The sequence below is a fragment of the Aplidium turbinatum genome, chromosome 5, assembly GCF_918807975.1.
Source record: "Aplidium turbinatum chromosome 5, kaAplTurb1.1, whole genome shotgun sequence".
Taxonomy (NCBI): Eukaryota; Metazoa; Chordata; class Ascidiacea; order Aplousobranchia; family Polyclinidae; genus Aplidium; species Aplidium turbinatum.
Window position 1 is genome coordinate 27,326,385 of NC_137476.1, and position 19,835 is coordinate 27,346,219.

Below are 19,835 nucleotides of genomic sequence, written 5' to 3' on the forward strand. Positions count from 1 at the left end.
AGATGCGCACTAGAATGCGCTGGAAATTATATTATTGCAACAATTGTTCGTGCTATGCAATGACGATTTGCATCGCTAGTTCCTGTGTTGTTTCTCGGCGGACAAATATGACTGATCTAGATGGTACTTCCCGCGGACATCACATGCTGTGACGGCGGACATGTTCGATGGCCGTGAATTTCGAGGGCTGAGCCTACATTATAAAGCTTGGTGATATACAATAGCATATATAGACTCAAAAAAACATCAACGCTAACAAACAAAATCAGCATTTTGAATGTAAGCAATCAGTTGGCTAGAAAGTTTGCCCCCCCCCCCCGGCGATTTTCAAAACCCGGCGCCTATGAAAATTCAGATAATCTTCGTCACACTTTTTTTTTCCACTCATTTTATTTTAATAGAATTGATTAATTAAAAATGAACCTTTTTAAATCAATGTTAAAAAAAGTTTACGCATGGTACTGTTGTAGAGTTCGGGATACTGCTGCACTTCTAGTCGCTGTCACTTTTCACTCAGTCGTTGCCATTATTATTACAATTAGACCTCGAGGCTGCTGTGCCAGAAAACCGTTGTGTTTTTAGAATTAAGGTGTCGCAGAAACATTTAGCAACGTCTAAAACATCACAAAGAATGCGAGATGTGACAACAACACGCTCTACAAACACTGGTACTGTTGTAACTAAAGTAAAAGTTTCATCTTCAACAATCGACTGTCCAGCATAGTTGTGAAGACATGTTTACTCATAATTGATGCAGAGTTTTTCAATTTCTTGCGCCTCCCTTGTGAGCCTCACACGCTCTCCAAGTCTCCAAGGGGGATGCACTTTTTAATGTCTTAACTGTTGTTTGCATTTTTTTTATCAAACTTTCCAAATTTTGGATAAGTTGAAAGAATGTTTTCAATGGGTAAAGACATATTGAAACCAAAACGCAGCAAAATGTCAGATGTCATGAACACTTTCAGATGCTTGTGTTTCTTCGTGGAAATTCAAAATAAAACTTGTTTGTTTCGAGTGGTTTATACCGTGTGAATGTTTGGCACCAAGCAAACAAAATGAGTTTACGCTAATGTATGCGCTGACGCCGCCAACTTTTTTACAAGTTACGTTGACGCATATGGCGTATGGTTTTTCGAACATTTGCGTTTACGCTGACGGCGTCAATATTTTTTGTATACGCGTACAATCCGTACATCACTGAAAGAACCCAGTTAACCCTTTGCTGCCCTTTTTTTTCTTGACTTAAGATTAATTTTTTTATTTATATGTTTTTGATAATGCTTTTAATGTTATTTTGCTTTGATATTTAAGACTGTTTTTTTTCTTAGTTTTTTTTATTTATTTGTTTACAAATTATGATTTCTTATTATATATATGTTTTATCATGAAAGTAAGTCATAATACAGCTTCCAAAATGTTTTGGCACAGTTGCTGTTGCTGATCTGTGTTGTGAAAGTTTTCAAATTATGTAGTCCACTTTCAACGTTAAATTTATGTAAAATGACCGATTTTGCCACATGACATTAAATAGACAGTTAACCTACTTATAAATATGTCTTTTTTGTTGAGTTTATAATATATTTCTCTCTCAAATGTCTCACGGTACTATACCAGCTAAAAGTGGTTTAAACTGAAACAAGATGTGATTGTAAAATACGTAAACACAATAGCATGCATTTTAAGTTACTGGTGCTTGTCTAACATACTTATAAAATATGTTGACTCAACAAGAGAATGTGGCATTGTGGCAACAATATTCAATTATAGATTCTGGGTAGTTCTAACATAACATTTGTGTGGTGGAAAAGACTAAACACGTAAGGTTCAGATGACTTTTATTAAGTTTACCTATTGAATAACAGACTTAAGACTTATCAATAGCCCTGTGAAAGCATATTATAATATATTGTTTTTAAAGTTCATTTTTTTTTTTTTTTTTCAGTTCATTTATTTATTTGTCACAAACACAAACATGAAAAGAATACAAAGTATACAATAATAATCGGTTGTGTGTCATGACGAGGAGACTGCGAAAAGACCAAACGGTCATCTAGTCAGCAGCCACCTCAACGTCATCAATTGTTGAAGCAACGAAGAAATCGAAAGTTTTCCAGCTCGAATAGAAGTTAAGGGATGCATACAGTATTATATTCACATTTTCTAGATGCGCGCTAGAATGTGCGGAAAATTATATTATCACAACAATTGTTCGTGCTATGCACTATGCAGTGACGATTCGAATCGATTCGAAATTTAAACACCATAACACACCAACAAATAGGAAGTATATTCCGGTATTCGTTTCAACCTGGAAGTAGATAAAAATATGCTCATGAACAATGGTACACAGTGTAGTTTGCATTTTACGCTGTTGTACTTGCTACAGATGCCCATGGTTAATGTAGCTCAATAATCAAGTATCATGTAACACTAACATGATAATTTTAAGCCAGTCAATTGTGTGTAAGGTTACCACTTGAAAATACTACATTTTATGTTTAACACAGCACTTTTTCATATTCACAATTAAAATGTAGAAATGCAAGCATGTCCGCCATCACAGCATGTGATGTCTGCGGGAAGTACCATCTAGATCGGTCATACTTGTTCGCCGAGAAACAACGCAGGAACTAGCGATTCGAATCGTCACTGCATAGTGCATAGCACGAACAATTGTTGTGAGAATATAATTTTCCGCACATTCTAGCGCGCGTCTAGAAAATGTGAATATAATACTGTATGCATCCCTTAACTTCTATTCGAGCTGGAAAACTTTCGATTTCTTCGTTGCTTCAACAATTGATGACGTTGAATCAGTGTAACAAAGAGCATTGTGATGCAAGAAGCCACACGACCTCGTTCGGTGGAAGTTAATCAGTTATGTGACGTATTGAGCAGCTGCGCTTCAAGCGCACGTCGTTGGTCTGATGAAAGCCTTTTAGAGTGACTTCACTGAAATTTTGAAAAGCCTTTTAAACCATAGCTATAGTTCTCAAATGGCGAAGAATTATCAAGATGAAGTAATTAAGCATGACGATTGGCGCTAAAACTGGTGTGTTCGCCGTGAAATTTAATTTGTTTGCCAAGATAAGTGCTCAGACCGGACAAGTTTGTCCGCCATCAACAAAAACGAATTTCGAGGCCTGGCTGGAAATGATATATATATATTAGGGTGGGTCGCAAAATGGACTTTTTCACCGATTCGAAAACCTCAAATGGATATGTGAAAATAGGCCCGAAAAAATACTCCATGCCAAATCTGAGCTGATTTGGACCAGAAATAGCTTGCGAAAATGCATTTGAAATTTCCAAAAATATAGACTTTTGGGCGAAAATGGCATTTATTATTTTTTTATCCAAAACTTAAAAACAATTATTCTGTGATCCAATATTGGTGAATAGCATCTCCTTATACATTTTAGATAACACTATACCCTTTTAAAGGTCACAATTCACCTCATGATTATGTTAAAAACTACTTTAAAATGAGAAAAAATTGCTAAATTATGCAATATTGCATCATTCACAAAGTTATACTGTAAGAGAGAGGTAGTGTTAATGTAGACTGATTACAATGCTGTCAAAATTGAAAATAACCAGAAAAAATGCATGCCCGATTGTTGGTCCTTCTAGAAAGCTACCCTAGGCACAACTTCCAATATCTAAGGATATTTTAAAGAAAGTGAATTTCCTTAGGGAAAGATGCCTGGGGGATGGGGACGAAGAAGCTGTCCTTTCACAAATAATGTCAGATGTGAAATCAATTAACCTCAAAATCTGTACCAATATTCCACTAATTCCAGAATAGACTATGAAAACCAAATTGGTTAGGCTCCTTAAAGAATATGAAGATCTCAAAACAAACCATCTCACCAAGAAAAAACGGACTAACTTTACTTCAAAAGGACACAATTGTGGATGTGATATGAAAGCTCATATCAAATGCAAGTGCACAAAAGAGGATCAAATACCATTGATTGATCTGCATTTTGTGTGGGATCAGCGGTTAAGGGATAGTGGTCGCTCAAGTTCTCAACTTCAAAGTGTCGATCCAACTGGAACTGCAGCACTAAGAGAGCAAGTAAGAAAACAAGCAAAGAAAGGATCTAGATCAGCAGCTGCACATTGCAGCACATTTTCCAGTGACATTCAGGGAGACTCTACTAATACTGATGATACCGATAACTCGTCGTCAATTGTTTCCTCTGTTACGTCTTCATTTAGGGATGTTGTTGCTGATACGCCAGAACTGTCAATGTCGAAAACGTATCAAGTTCTCGATTGGCTTCACAAAAGAAGATTTTTGAAAATACTGTACGCGAAAGTGAAAGATATGGTGTGTCCATTCGAGCAACAGCAGTGATATGTACCGCTCTCTTAGTTAATATCGGCATCGTTACGGAAGATGATACTTCACAAATAATTGATAAGAGTAAAATCCAAAGAGATAAGGAATATCTTAGAAATGAAAATGTGGATTGCAATTCCATCGCAGTGTGCCCGGCTTTGGTCCAGGATGTGTATTTTGATGGCCGTAAAGATCAAACACTTGTTCCACGACCAGGAAGCAGCGGCAAGCACGTGGCCAAAGAAGAACATTATTCTGTAGTGAAACAGCCTGGTGGCAGGTACCTAACTCACTTCACTCCTCAAAGCGGACAAAGTAAGGACATTCAGCAATTCTTATCGGCTGCCATAAAAGAAAAAAATTGGCTGACCAGTTTGAAGTTCATCGGATGTGACTCAACAAATGTTAACGCTGGAATGCATGGCGGGGTTATCGCATTATAAGAAAATCATTTGGACCATCGACTTGTCTGGCTGATATGTAGGCTATGCTGCACATGAATGAGTTGCCATTCCGGCATCTTTTTATGAAACTTGATGGAGAAACTTACGGTGATAGGTCAATAGGTCATTCAAAGGACCTATTGGGCAGCTTTGTAAGTCTGCTGAATACCTACCTATCGATATCAATTTCCAACCGATCGAGAATGCCCCACCTATCCGAGAACTACCTCAAGAGATTGTCTATGATTTATCGGATGATCAACGGTATCTGTATGATGTTTGTGCAGCTATTTGAAATGGATCTGTACCAGCCCGACTAGAGAGCATCAATATCTGCCCCTTAACCATGCTCGATGGTTGACTTTGACCTCCAGAGTTTACCGGTTGTACGTTAGTGAACATGGTCGTGTTGGTAATGTGAAGGCCAACCTTGAGGCACTAGGGAGGGCCAAATTCTGTCGAAGCTTAATTCAAGAGCCATTCATCCAATATCTGATTCGAAGAAGGATTTCATTTCATTTGTGCACCAAAGTGGCAGTTATGAAGGTGCAACCATTGATGAATGAATTGACTGACTGCAGCCGAACTGCTTTCATAGATGCTTTTGCATAATATGTTTCTATGTACTTCAGCTTGAATGGTACAAAACTTCGAACAATTGAGAAAATGCTTTAACTGTGTGCTGCAATAAAGCATTTTATCAATTACTTTTAGCCTATACACACTAGTATACAGTATAATACACTGCAGTATACAATACACGTTATTTCAATTGTATTCGTCATCATGCATATTTGGCGTTTTTTTCACATTTTCAAACAAGTAGTTTTGAGACATAATCCTAGTTGAATTGGCCTTTAAAGGAGTACAATGACATCTAAATTGTATAAGGGCATGCATTTCATCAATATAGTGTGACAGAATTTTTTTTTCAAGTTCTAGAGAAAAAATGGTAAATGGCATTTTTCCCGAAAAATCAGGATTTTTGGGAAATTTCAAATGCGTTTTCGCAAGCCATTCCTAGACCAAATGAGCTCAGATTTGGCATGGAGTGTTTTTTTGGGCCTATTTTCAAATAACCATTTGAGGTTTTCGATTTGGTGAAAAAGTCCATTTCGCGACCCACCCTAATATATATATGTATTTTTTTTAAATCGATATAATATTGAAATGCAACCTTATTTTCTAGATATTTCAATTGATTTTTTTAAGTATTTTGGTATGCAATTTATGCTTCAATTGAGCTAAAATGTTAGTGTTTTACCTTGCTGTCTTGGTATTGCTTCATGGACAAGGATCATACTCCTGCTTGATCTTTATCAATGATACTGATGAAGGAGGCAATGTGTCAATAGTTGCAAAAACTTGTGAAATGGGAGATTGCATTGCTAATAAATGTGTATGCCATGATGGTTGGACTGGCGACTTGTGTGACCATTGTGGTGGAAGAATCATTCTTGAGGCCTCATCAGGTAAAAAAAAACTTAATTATGTTCATCACTTTTGTGACATCTATTTTTCATTTTGTAGTGTAACTGGCGTTCAAACTTTTCAAATACAAAGACAGATTCTTCATTCTGTTATGTCTTTGGCTGTTACCAAAGAATATGTTTTCACCATGCTTTTACATAAATCATATATAATACTGTAATTTTAGAAGTAAACATATAATTGACATTTATAATATAGTGATTGTCAATTACACTGCATGCTAATTTTGCATTTTTTTTAAAAGCTGTTCTCATACCATGTCAGCTCTTCAATTTGATTGGTTTGTTTTGTGGTGTTAAAACTGTTGTAGTTTGTTAAGAATACCAGCTGTCAAAAATAAAGCTAGTTTTCGCTTGCAATTTCATTTGGTAGTCTACTACGCGAACACTTTATGAGGTGATTCTCCTTGTCAATATTATATTCTGTTCGATAGTTATTTTTTACAATGCACTGTACATATAGAAATAATTACTGTTCTGCAGGTTATGTGTCGGACGGACCAAAAAATTATTCTCACCGAAGCAAATGTTCTTGGCTGATACAGCCATCCAACCAATCGTAAGTAACTTAATAATATCTTTGATAACATTTTTTTCCACTGAATCAAATGCAAAAACATTTTATTACAAATCTCCAGAATGTGGTACTAAATCAATCACTTCAAGAATCAAAGAGTGGTAAAAAACTAAAAACTGACTTATGTCATGCAGATACGCTTTCTAAAATCACATCATCCATCATCCAGTTTTTACTTTTTTACCAAGCCAGATTTGTGCAATGTGCTCTCTAGGTGATTTATCATCAATCTTCAGTATCTCTATCCTTTCATAATATGTTTCTAGATTGACCGTAATTGTGTAGCCGATGTATATATATCATACAAGTAGACCATACCCCACAACCGCATTCAGAAATTGGAAGAAACTCCCAGGGTGAAAGCTCTGAATGATCGGTTTCTGCAGCAATAAAATGTCATGGTGACATGAGCAATGTTTTGTTTTGAATCTGATATGACTAGCTAAATCTCCTGCACGCCTTTGATAAAACAGAAAGTATTTCATCTGCGATGTACCTTTTCTGCTCTTTTGCAGTCAACACCATGGAGTCACATTTTTAACAATTTAATATTGAGATTACAAAGACTAACTATTTACATTTTTTGCCTTATTGTGAACGGCTCCCATCAAGCATTTTTATGTGGCCTTATTTGTTGAAAACTTTCTTTTTCATGTGGCTTTGTGCTTACTAATCTTTGTTTATGTAGATTGTAAACTAAAGCAATGCAAGGTAAATGTGTATCACTAATTCCATCACCAGGTAAAGCTTACAACCGATAAAAGAAGCTTAGCGCTGGAGCATTTGGAAAGCTGCTTCAGTGTAACTGGACTTTTTCTGAACTTTTTACAACTTCCTCTTTGAGTGACGTATCATGATGTCATTTAATACGCGTCTTGACGTTTTATCGTTACCCGTTGTTTCAACAATTCCTGTTATTGTGCTGCAGTCAAAAGGAAAGAAATTACTGCATCATACAATATCCTCTGCATTTTTTCATGCTTTTGTGTAGACATGATACGTCACAAAGTGAATCAGTGCTAAGGTGTAACTGGCCCCAGTAAGCAAAAGTTGTCATTTCAACGTCTAGCGACGTCGAAACGATAAAAATGGCAACTTTTGCTGATTACTGACAAATTCTATGCTATCCTAATGCTGAAATATGATGTCGCTCAGGCATACCACTCTTCGTCTATCATTCAACGAATTTGCCACCGAGTGCGGGTGGGACCATCTTTATATTTATGATGGAGATTCTGCTTTCAGTCCACTTATTGGATCATTCAATGGCCTCCTTTATGTTCCAGGTGAGGGTTAAGGTTTTGCTCTTGTCAATCTTTTTTCACGTTGGTAGGCCTACTGCGGCTGTTCGAAACAAAAATGTTTCGGGTTTTCGAAATATTTCGGTTCAACGCAAAATCGCACGTTTTGGTTCCGTTAAATTTCGAATCAAATTTCCCCGAAGAAGGTTTTGTTTGATTTGTCAGATTTGTTTCGTTCTTAATCGAAACAAAGACGAAATGCACGAAAACATGTGAACGCAGTAGCAAGCAAACAACAATTGAAAATGTGATATCTCACATGTGGTAAAGGAACTTTCTCTGGTCACACGTGTATTAACTGCAGCGTCATTAAAATTAGTTATTATGCCAGATGTTACAACTTACAGTGATAAAAGTTTATTGCCTCCTGACTGACTTTCGCTTTGTTAACTCCAATTTTGACTGTTCAGTATGGAAGGAACCATAATTAATTGATACTGTATTATGTCACTAATGTTTCAATTTGTGGTAGATCAATTTTTTATGATAAAGCCACGCGTGTAGACAAACCCACACAAGCATCAAAAACCTTTTGTTAGAAGCACTTGATAAGGAAACTCCAGTTAATGTGTTATTGAATCCAAAAAAGTTTCGATGCCTCTAGTTTGTATTTCCGGTTCATGGCATTTGTCAAAAATCATGCTGCTTATTCACTTGAAACAGAAGAGCCATGTGTACACACTAAAACCATGCTCGTTGAACTCGAAGTTATTTCTTCTGGTTAATGGCTTCTTCAGTCTGTTTTTGTATTCATTGCAATAAAATGAGCCTCGGTCCATTGAACTTCAATATCTAGTACTACTGTAGATAGTGGAGGCGTTGTTTGTTTTGTGTGTTTCCAGGTTAGTTTTCTGTGCTATTTATGTCTCAAAGCTTTGAAATGTACCATACAGATGAGCTGATTGTTGCCACTTCATTCAATCTATTGTATCATATTCACTCGTCATCAAAGAATCGAATACCTAAAGATATCTCCTTGAACTACCCGGTGTCGAATTGTTTTCGCATTTCAGCAACTTTAACTTTATCTTGGTCTTAAAACTTGCGTTAAATGTGATGTCACACCGCAGCTGACTTGCGATACCTATTTTGAAATTTGAATGTTCTTTTTTTTTCGACACGTGCATAAACGTCCGCGGGATAAATTTAAATATAACAGTCATGTTTTTCGTCCATTAAATTTATGTAATCTGTTGTCAGACTTTTTGCGTTGTGACTTGTCTTATTTTCTCTTGTATTCTCAACTGCACAAGCATGAAACACTCTAAAAAGCAGTTTGGAATTGTGCTGTGGGAATCACTACATCTCGAAATGACCATTCAATTATCACAAAGTTTTTTGTTAAGATGTCCATTTACTGCTTTCTTTTTAACCTTTTTAATATTCTTATGCGTTATGCAAAGCATAAGCTTTAAACGTCCGTGAGAGAGGAGTACACAGATTACTCTCTATCGTTTGCTGAAGGTGGCGAAATTGTTGCCGCTCCTTGCTATAACAAGTCATCAAGATAAAATTGTTTCACTTTGTTCTTTCAGGTATCACTAACAGATCAATGCCTGATATAGTGGCCCGGTCTGGAAAGGCCTTTCTACACTTTTACAGTGACGTTGCCTATGCTATGGTGGGATTTAACATCTCCTACTCAATAGATGAATGCCAGAATGATTGCTATGGAAACGGTTTATGTTCAGGTAAGTGAGCAGCCCTAGCTGTGCTGTGAATCTAACAAATATTATTGCACATGACTGAGCATCATCATCATCCATTTGTCCTTTCTTTAGTAAATGAGACTTGGCATTTGTCCCCTCTAGCAGAGGCCCACCAGTTTTGTAACCCTTTTGTACATGATAATTTCTGTGAACGCATATATCCTCTTTTAGTTCTAAATTCCATAACCAGCTGTGATTAGTATGTAGGTGTGCTTTGCATTGTTACATTGCATCATAAACCCATATTTGGAACATCTCCGAATACATTCATACACAGTAGAACTAATCTTATTATTGTCATGAAACGGCCACAATCATACCGCCTAATGAAACAAATGGTTCTGGTATAAACACCGCTTGTCTACAATGACGATGCTATTCGCTGTATGAGTCAGTGTTGCATATTTAAACTGAACAGCTCTGTTTTAAAGTTTCTTAATGATTAACATAGTGCTTGACTTGCTATCTTTTTTATGGTATTTTGCCATGTACTGTACTTCTGAAGCGAGTCATGTTTGTTTTAGAGTGGCATCGTTGTGTATGTAAATATTATTGCGAGCAAGTACTGAGGAGACAAAATTCTTTGTGCACCACACTGGTCACAAAACTATTTCTGAAAAATATTCGCTTAACCACCAAGTAGAAGTTCACTTGTAGGCTACTTCTTATCGCTTTGACTTTAACTCAATCGGTCTTGATGAAGAATAATATAAAAACGAGTCATATAAACGAGAATAATACTCTTTAAACACTTACCGTACTCGATATGTTACCAAGCCATGACCTACTCAAAAGTTACCGGTAGATAAATCCGATTGATTTTTAGGTGGCAAATGTCAGTGTATTGAAGGCCGAGAAGGTCAGTTATGCAATCTCTGTCCTAGCAATTGCTCACAAGCACAGAGTGTAGAGTGCCTATCCAATGAAGCCTTGAGCTGCAACCTACCTAACTCCGAAGTAAGATGTTTTAATTCTTTTTTCCTGTTTTTTTATTCACAAACATACCAAAAATATAGGTTTTGATGTATTTTTGTACATCTAATCTTAATTTGATGTTTAGTATGGAAACACTGCTTGCGATGCATCTATTGGTTGTTGTTTAAATCAATACTGGGTATTATAATTGTCTAACTTCTGTGCCGATTACTTCCTAAAATATGACTTACATCTTACCGGAATGGTCCGTTTCGGCGAATCCGATTCGGCGAGTCCAATTCGGCTAGTCCGATTCGGCGAGTGCCCTATTCCGCGAGAGCCCTTTTCGGCGAGTTCCCTATTCAGCGATTTTTTGAATTTTTTTTTAAATTATCGGGTACCGTAGCCTAATTATCATTGCCGTTTTAGGGTTAGGGGTAAGGTGTTAGGGTTGGGGTTAGAGGTTAGGAGTTAGAGGTTGGGGTTGGAGTTGGGGTTAGGGTCTTATTTTAATGTTTAGCGTCGTTAAAACGATGTAAAAACGGCAATGATAATTAGGCTACGGTACCAGATAATTTAAAAAAAAAATTCAAAAAATTGCCGAATAGGGCTCTCGCCGTATAGGGCACTCGCCGAATCGGACTAGCCGAATTGGACTCGCCGAATCGGACTCGCCGAATAGTAGCAGACCCACATCTATCATGTGTTTGTTTGCTTGTCGTTGTAACACACATGGCTTTGGATTAAATTGACACCGTCTCTCTGCTTACAAAGTAATAGCATTTTCTAACCTGTTTTATTTTGTGAAGGGCATCTGGTCGGTGACAGAGTTTAACTCTTCAATTGTGCCAGCCAGGGCTTCGAGTGCTTTGTCCTTGCACAACAACAAAATGTGGTTGTACGGGGGCTTGGAGTTTGATGTACAAAGTTACGAAACCAGTTCCTTGTCTATTTTCAACGCATCCACAAATAAATGGGAGAAACACGAACCATCGCTTGTTTCGAGTGTCACACCCGAAGCCAGATATGAACATACCATGGTCGTTTGGGATGAAAAACTTCTTGTTTTTGGTGGAAAACTTATCCGTGATGAAACCGCTGTCAACGAGATGTGGGAATACGATTTACTTTTAAATCAATGGACCCCCGTTGTGTATTCAGCTGATTTTGGTCTTTCAATCACTAACGACACTGCAGCCATGTCTCGATTAACTCTTTCTGGCCACACGGCTGACTTGGTGACTTTTCAAAATGGAAGTCAAATCATGGTGGTATTGTTTGGCTACAATCCCAACATGACCTTGACCAGATTCGTCTACGAATACAATCCATCAACTAAACTGTGGACAATGCCTCGTCCTTCTGGAGTGTCTATACCTGGATTACTCGGTCACACAACAGCGTATGACCCCTCCATGAACAAACTGTACGTTCACGGCGGGTATAAACTGGTTCAATCTAGTTTGACTTTGACGTCAAATACGTATCTCTACGATCCAATCAACCGCAAATTTTCTACGTTGCGAAGCAGCGAGGTGCCACGCTACTTGCACAGCGCAAGTTTTGTCAATGGAGTAATGTACATATATGGAGGGAACACCCATAGTACATCAGCTGAAAACGGGGAAGCTCTATGCTATTCTTCGAACTTCATGGCCTACAATGTTGCATGTGATAAGTAAGTTTATTAATAGTATTTTGAATCATGTGGTCTAATCACTATTGTAGTAAAGCCGATTTATCGCTCGTCTGCGCATTCAGAAATGGTTTAGATCTGAACTTCAGTGGCATGTGTCCTTCGAGGGCAATATTATACTTAGATCTTTAAAATTCAACTTGAGCGCACATCACAGATATATATATAATATAGTTTGTTTTTGAATCTTTTCCATACAAGACGAGAAACGTTAAAATGTAGATCAGATAAGAAACACTAACTATTCACCGAATGTTAATATTGTTTTTTTACCGCTTGTAACTTTACAGCTTGGTCGGTTTAATTGATCTTGTCTGCATTAATTTACGAGCGTATGATGTTTTGACACTGACTTTCATTGCTACCGTTTCGAACGGGTATTTCGACCAACTTTCTAAGTGCTGCGTGGTGAAGTTAGAAAACCGCTTTTTTGTTACCAGATTAATAAAACCTACTGACTTTAGTGGTTATAACTTCAGTTGATTGTTGTAAGAATGAAGCGACAAGTTTTATCTTTGGCCGTTTGTTCAATGTTTATGCCCTCTTTGCGTCAACAACCCATAAATCAACATTAGTTAACGCGAATAAAATAGTTTTATTAGCATCAACAACACGATTATTCGGCAGGAAAACTTAATGTCGCCAATCATCATTATTGTAATTAAATGTTTTTGGAACAAAACCACCACAGTTTTTTTAAAACAGATGTTACATGGCTATATCAACCATCCATTATCGCATCATTGACCGAAGTACAATATCAATATCGTTTTACCCCACATAGTCAATAACTGTGATTTTTACGTTGATTCAACGTCTGTAGACCTTAGGCTTAAAACAATGTAAAAATGATGGATTTTTCTGGCTGTGCGATCAAAACAAAATGCACTAGGCCTAGCCCAACAAAAAGGAATTCCTACTTTCAGTTCAGACCCCACGTAACCAGTGTACAATGAATTCCCTTGTAAAAAAATTGCTAATTATATCTCAGAGGCGATTTTGCTGGCAGTAAAATTCTATGCTGTCACCCAATGACAACCCACTTCCGGCAGCTTAATCTCAACACCCCCTTTTTCCTGTGGAGTCATTTTTAAACAATTCTTTCACGTTTCAGATGGGTTACTTTATCATCGCCCCAAAGTTCTTTGTATCCTTATCGGTATGGCCATAAGAGTGTGGCAGTGAGCTCTGACGACAGCGGTTCTGATGGGCTTTACATCTTTAGTGGATACGACAGCACAATGATTTCAAACATGCTTTTCTATCAACCACCAGCTTGCTCGCAATTGAGTTCCAATGTTTCGACGTGCAGTGGTAAACAACTAAACATCCTTAGTTTTTAGTTGATTGTTGTTTAACTTTGAAAATGAAGTCTTTTTGTTGTATGGATCGTAGCAAAGCGGCTTTTGAAAAACTAGATCTGAGCTTGTAAATTTTGCCAGCGTTCCCAACTTCGTGCAGTGTTCCAAAGTCTTGTATTCAATTGCTAATAGAGATTGGTGCTTTCAACTGTTACTAAATAATAAAGTCGAAGTCGAAGTTTTTTAGTGTTAAAGTTGGATAAAACTTGCACTGTAAATTTTGTCAATTTTATGCAAACTATTTTCAGCAAACAACAATGCCAATTTTTTGAAAGCTGGCGCTGCCCAATGATGTGAAATGAACCAAACCTTTTTTATATCACAGATTCAATCAATTTTGGAATTTCTTGTTTCTGGAATGGAACAAACTGTCGGTCACCTTCATCACAAGATGAAATGCCGATGTGTCCCGAAACAGACGACACCCACCTCTGTACAACTTCTCCCTTTAACGTGTCGTGCGCCGATTGCGTGTCCAATGCTTACGGATGCAGTTTTTGCAAGGCCGGATGCGTTCCTTCCAGCGGCGCGTGCAACTCGGACGCATGCGCGTGCAACTTGAACGCATGCGAGCTCTTAAGGGAGTCGTACTGCGCCAGTCTGCCTAGTTGTGTACAGTGCGAGACGGCAGGCAGGGATTGTACTTGGCGTTTTAAATCCTGCGTTCCCAAAGAGAGCAATCTCACTGTTGGTGACCCATCCAAGTGCACCACCAGCAGCCGACCGATCGATTTCTGCTCATCCGCGACCTCTTGTAATAGCTGTGACCTAATACAGGATTGCATGTGGTGCATGGACCCGGGAAAATGTGTCCCGTCCTTTTCGTACGTGCCCCAGTTTCCTTACGGTCAGTGTACGGAGTGGACAAATAATGCCCAATGCCCAGAGGTCGAATGTTCCTCGCAAGAAACATGCAGCGAGTGTCAGGAGTATGCGAAGTGCGGTTGGTGCGATGATGGCTCTATGACTGGGCCTGGTCGCTGCATAGAAGGCTCCGAAACAGGTCCACTTGTTTTGAACACCACTACTGGAGAGTATGACGTCAACAAACAGGTTTGTCCCGGCCCGGACTGGTTTTTCACATCGTGTCCCGGATGTCAATGCAATGGACACAGCACGTGTGACGAATTGGATCAGTGTATCGCTTGCACGAATCACACATTTGGTGCTCAGTGCAGTATCTGCGAAGACGGATATTTCGGCAATCCACTGAACGGGGGAAGTTGCTCTCCCTGTCAATGCGAAGGAAAGGCCGACACGTGCCAGACCTCCGGCGAATGTAATTGCTTCACAAAAGGTGTAATCGGCTTCTCATGCGACAAGTGTGATGAGCAGAGCAGCTACAGAGGCAATGCTACTGGGAATGGAACCTGTTTTTACCCGCTCCTTGCGAATTACGTTTTCACTTTCAACCTGCTTGCATCTGAAAAGTACATCACTGCTATCAATTTTCAAAACACTCCTCTCCTCAACGAAGACGTGCGGATGTCGTTATCATCCAAAGTACCGTGCAGCGTCCGTCTCGCTGTCATTCCAACAGCTTCCGGGATCAACGGTTCCGAATATATTCTAGGAGAGTTCTTTCATGCCACGACTTTAGAATTTCGATTCGACACCAACAACTTTAACTTTGGCGATTTTTCAGTCAACTCTACAATCCGAGTGTACGTCTATAACTTCACTACTCCGAATGTAATCAAAGTAAGTCTGGCCATCCGCCGTAGCGTACGTTGTGCAACTGTATGAGTTTCTTTAAATTCAACTTTTAATTGATGCAAACATGAGTTTCGATTTTTGCTGGAAACAACTGAAAAATTAAAAATGCTAAGGTTATAGAGAAATTGAGGAGTTTGCTGCAGGCAACTAGCTGGTCGACCCTGATGTTTCGGAGTAAAGACCAGATTTCTTTGAACCAAAATTGAAAGAGAAGGTTGTGTTATTTTATGAACATATTTACCGTCGTCTTCGTTTTTGTTTCCAAGTGGACTGCCTGGTGATTACAACACAGTTTGCCAATGCGGAAATACCTTTAAAAACTAGCTTCAAGACAACGAGCTTCACGTGTGAAAGAGCCATACGAAACTACTAATTTGTAGTCTCATTCACCGAGTCTCACTTCTTTGTGTATATGTGTAAAATCATTGGGTATTATTGTAATACTATTGACCACAGCTGGGTATAATTATACCGCTAAATGGCTTGGGTTTTACAAACTTTACCGCGTTTTTCCTCGTTTTCAGGTCTCCCTGCTCCAAAGGAGCAACTTCCTTCTCACCGTTCTGCTCATAATTTTTTCATCCTTCCTTGGAATTGTCTTGTTCGGCGCTGTTGCCTGGAAAGTAAAACTGATGTACAACGCTCGCAGGCAGAGAGCAACCAGGGCACTTCAGATGAAGGAAATGGCAGCCCGACCGTTTGCCAACGTCCATTTATGCTGCGATGACGCTTACAGATCAACTCAGGTAAGTTCCCTGACCAGTGACCACAGTGCTTCTTGCCTATATGGTATTTGACTTGCAATATTAAAAGGCGAATAAACAATCCGTCATTTTCATATGGCTTCAACGTCTACAGACGATTTTAAGATAGTTTATTGGCAGACGTCGAATCAGTGGTAAAATGACGGATTGTGTGGTCTGGGTTGTGCTTGACAACACATTTTAAAGCATGGTCCCAGTCGGAAAACCAGTCCTTTTTTGCATTAATTCAACGTTAAATCAATGTAAGAATGAACTGATTTGCTGGTTGACACAGGCCTCGGTTTCATCTAAGCAGGGCTACTCAACTAGCGGACCGCGGTCCGGTAACAGATTTCTACTGGAAGGAAGCAATTTTTGTGTTTGTATTTCAGTTGCTGGGGGCTTTGACCCTCAGACCCCTAAACACTTTGTCAAAAATCCATGTGAAGTCACATTTTACCCAAAAAAGTGATTCGGTACCGGAACTGATAGTTTAACTTTCGTGGTTGCGTATGAAATAACTTATTCACAGGACCGCTAAACACATTCAACTTGTCAAAATGGACTTTTGTTAACATTAGTTGAGTAATCCTGATCTAAAGAAAACAGCACTTGATCGTGCAATTGCATGAGGATAGCATTCCTTCATACAGGATGCAGATCTTCGACGAATCTGCTTTGCCATGCTATATAGCGTCACTCAATACAAACTTTAAGCGTGTGTTTTGGACGCTTTATGATAAATAATCATAAACTCGCAGTGACTAATCTCCCGTTCTAGCTACAACTGCTACATACTTCCCTCATATAGGAACTTGTATATCGAATAATAGATCTTGTGTGACAGTATACATTTCTTTAACGTATGTGAAACCAATAAAAAAAGAATTATTGGTCCTTTGTATTTCTTTTGATGGATCAAGTCAACAATTTATCATATTGGAAACTGACCACTTTAAGTTTCATGTGGCAGTTAGTTTTGGGTGACAGAGCATTTCATGATTGCATAGATTTTGTTATATATATCCAGTAAATACTGTCGTCTTATTTCAGTTTCTTTATCACTTCTGTTTGCTTTCATTTCAGGAATAGCCTTGTTAGTCTGTTTGCTTCGTGGAATGAGTGCCCAACTGTGTTTGTTATTCATTAACGTGTATCCATGTTAAAAACTTGCATTTTTACATCGTTTCAACGTCCAGAAACATTGAACAATGTAAAAACCTGCTTGCTCGTTAATGATCGTTTTATAGTTTATTGCAATGCCCCTTTTTTAAGACTTTAAACCTTTTTTTCTAGTCATTACTAGCGCCCGACCCTCAAGACTACGCGTTGTTGGCCGAAGACCAAATGCCGGATGCTTTTTGTGAGGAAAAATGCGAAAATGAAAGCGCTTCCGTTATATCCGTTTTCCTTTGGTTGCCGTCGAGCACCCCGAACGAGAAAACTGGCCAAGACAGTACAAGTTCCCACAGTTCATCGTCGTCATTGGACTGCTACGTGACACCTCCGCCCGGACAAACGGCCCTGGCGATTGGCACAATCCTTTCAAGTGGCACCCCCGTTTCTTCCCCGAAAAACGACCGGAGAAAGGACAAAGCTTCTCGAAATTCACGAACCGACGAACTACCCTCGGTTTGTGCTAACGAACCGAGTGTTATACGAGCATATGATAACCACGCTATGCAGCACGTCCAGGTTTAGCACTTGCCCGTTATCTTCCTCAAAGACTCTTCCACACTGCGCGAGCACAACAGTGCTACTGTTCCTATTTGTTTTTGTATAATGCCTAGATAGTTGTTTTTTGGTGAAGCGAAACGAACCCGTCATATGACGTGCGTTGGTGGTGTGAAAAATTTTCTTAAATGTTTGTGTTTTAATTCTCCAAGCCGTGAAATATTTCTGCTCATTTTTGTCCAAAGATTGGAATGACTAGTAACCAACGCAAAATGTTGTCGCGTTGCTGATGGAATAAATTTCGAAAATGTATTACGTAGGCCTACCCTAACTTTCCATTCAAACAAACCCCTTTTGCCATGTCAAATGCGAAAGGGGGTGTTTGCACATAAATCTACACAAAATACGATTTACAAAACTATAATCTTTTTATAAGAGATTCTTAAGTGTAAATTTTAGCTTTTTTGTTGAATGTTGTTCAAACTTATCGATATAGTTTTTGCACAAAGCATGACTTGCAGTCTGGAGCACCACTAAGTTACAATGACATTGCAATTCCATCAGTAGCAGATAGATGCTGGTTTTCCCAAGTGTAGACGTTGCAATCTACCATTTTCCTTAATCTGATGTACTGTAGCTACTTTCTAAAATTGAATTCCCTTGTGCTTGTTCAGTTAAATTAATTCATATAATTTACTGCGTTTTTTTCATGGCTGTAGCATTTTTATACTCTTGTTTTTTTCCTGTTTTGATGATTCAATTTGGGTCTTGCGAGGTACACCAACGAACAAAAAAATTGACCACCCTTGAATTGAATAGTAACGTAAAAAAGACTGGTTTGTACTTCCAAACGCAAATTGTTAGAAACTGTCTTTTCTTTGTACATTTTCTCAAGCAAGTTCCCTTATTAAAGTTCAGACCAGCTACAAAGGTAAATGACAATCAATTTGCAAGCACCGCATAAGTTGAATGGAAAATGTCGGTTGATCAATACCTATCGTGTGACAACTGATTATTTTTTCTTCGAAATGTTTAATCATTGTAAAACAGAGGATTTTGCTGACTGGGGTTTTCCAGAAGCTTCCTGAAGCAAGGCGGACATATTCTCCATTAACAATATGGGCCGCCATTTTCTTCACTCTCCAGATTAACCCTAATAAAACGTTTCTGGTACCCCCAGAAGCGCTGTGGTATTTGAACAATCCCTTACAACATGTTGAATCAATGTGAAAATGTAGCTTTCCAAGACCGATTGATAAATTGTGTATGTGATTGTTGCTCAAACGAGGCCGTTTAAGTATCATGTTTAGCCTTGCCTCTGTATGAAGTTTGTTGTCGACCCGTGGCGGTTTCGACCCCCCCCCCCCCTGAAACGCATGATATTTTAACCGCACCCTAATTATTTACACTGAACTGGTCACACCAAACCATTAGAAGTTGTCGTTTTGATGCTTAACGTCGTTAGACGTTGTGAAGTAGTCAACTTTAACTGGCTTGGTACAAATGGGGTGTCGCCGTCACTCTAAATGAATTTTTAACTATATCTGACAAAGCCAATACCTTTCACCGTGATTATGGAATCCCTCGAGAGAGCTGGAAGTTTTGATATGCAACGCAAACTGCGTTTCCGCATGTAGCGTATTTGAAATTTGTCATGTGAACTCTTATGCACTTAGGTTATTTCTTATGTACAAATGGATTAGCTTCCTCCACAACAATACAATTGAATTACAATCAAGTCGAAAAATTCACTTATTCCTTTTCAACACTTGGCTACTCTTGCATAGGTATGCGAGCACCAAGTCGCACAGTATTGGTAAGTAGTTTTTGTCGAGAAATGTGTTTTAGAAGCAGTTGAAGTC

General features: G+C 38.6%; 1 protein-coding gene across 1 annotated transcript; it reads left to right on the forward strand.

Moving 5' to 3' along the window:
- Positions 1–3,811: 3,811 nt before the first annotated feature.
- LOC145771086 (attractin-like protein 1) lies at positions 3,812–19,812 on the forward strand. Its single transcript, XM_082582827.1, has 12 exons — positions 3,812–4,336; positions 4,432–4,663; positions 6,129–6,263; positions 6,765–6,840; positions 8,014–8,144; positions 9,695–9,850; positions 10,695–10,825; positions 11,593–12,461; positions 13,594–13,793; positions 14,166–15,541; positions 16,081–16,302; positions 17,596–19,812. The coding sequence occupies exons 1-12, from the start codon at positions 3,812–3,814 to the stop codon at positions 17,998–18,000; spliced, it is 4,458 nt and encodes a 1,485-aa protein (XP_082438953.1). The 3' UTR covers positions 18,001–19,812.
- The last annotated feature ends 23 nt before the right edge of the window (positions 19,813–19,835 follow it).

Coding starts and splice junctions, on each gene's coding strand:
- LOC145771086 (XM_082582827.1), top strand. CDS start 3,812: ATGAAAACCAAATTGGTTAGGCTCCTTAAAGAATATGAAGATCTCAAA. Junction 9,851..10,694: donor TGGAAACGGTTTATGTTCAG/GTAAGTGAGCAG, acceptor ATTGATTTTTAG/GTGGCAAATGTCAGTGTATT. Junction 13,794..14,165: donor CAATGTTTCGACGTGCAGTG/GTAAACAACTAA, acceptor TTTATATCACAG/ATTCAATCAATTTTGGAATT.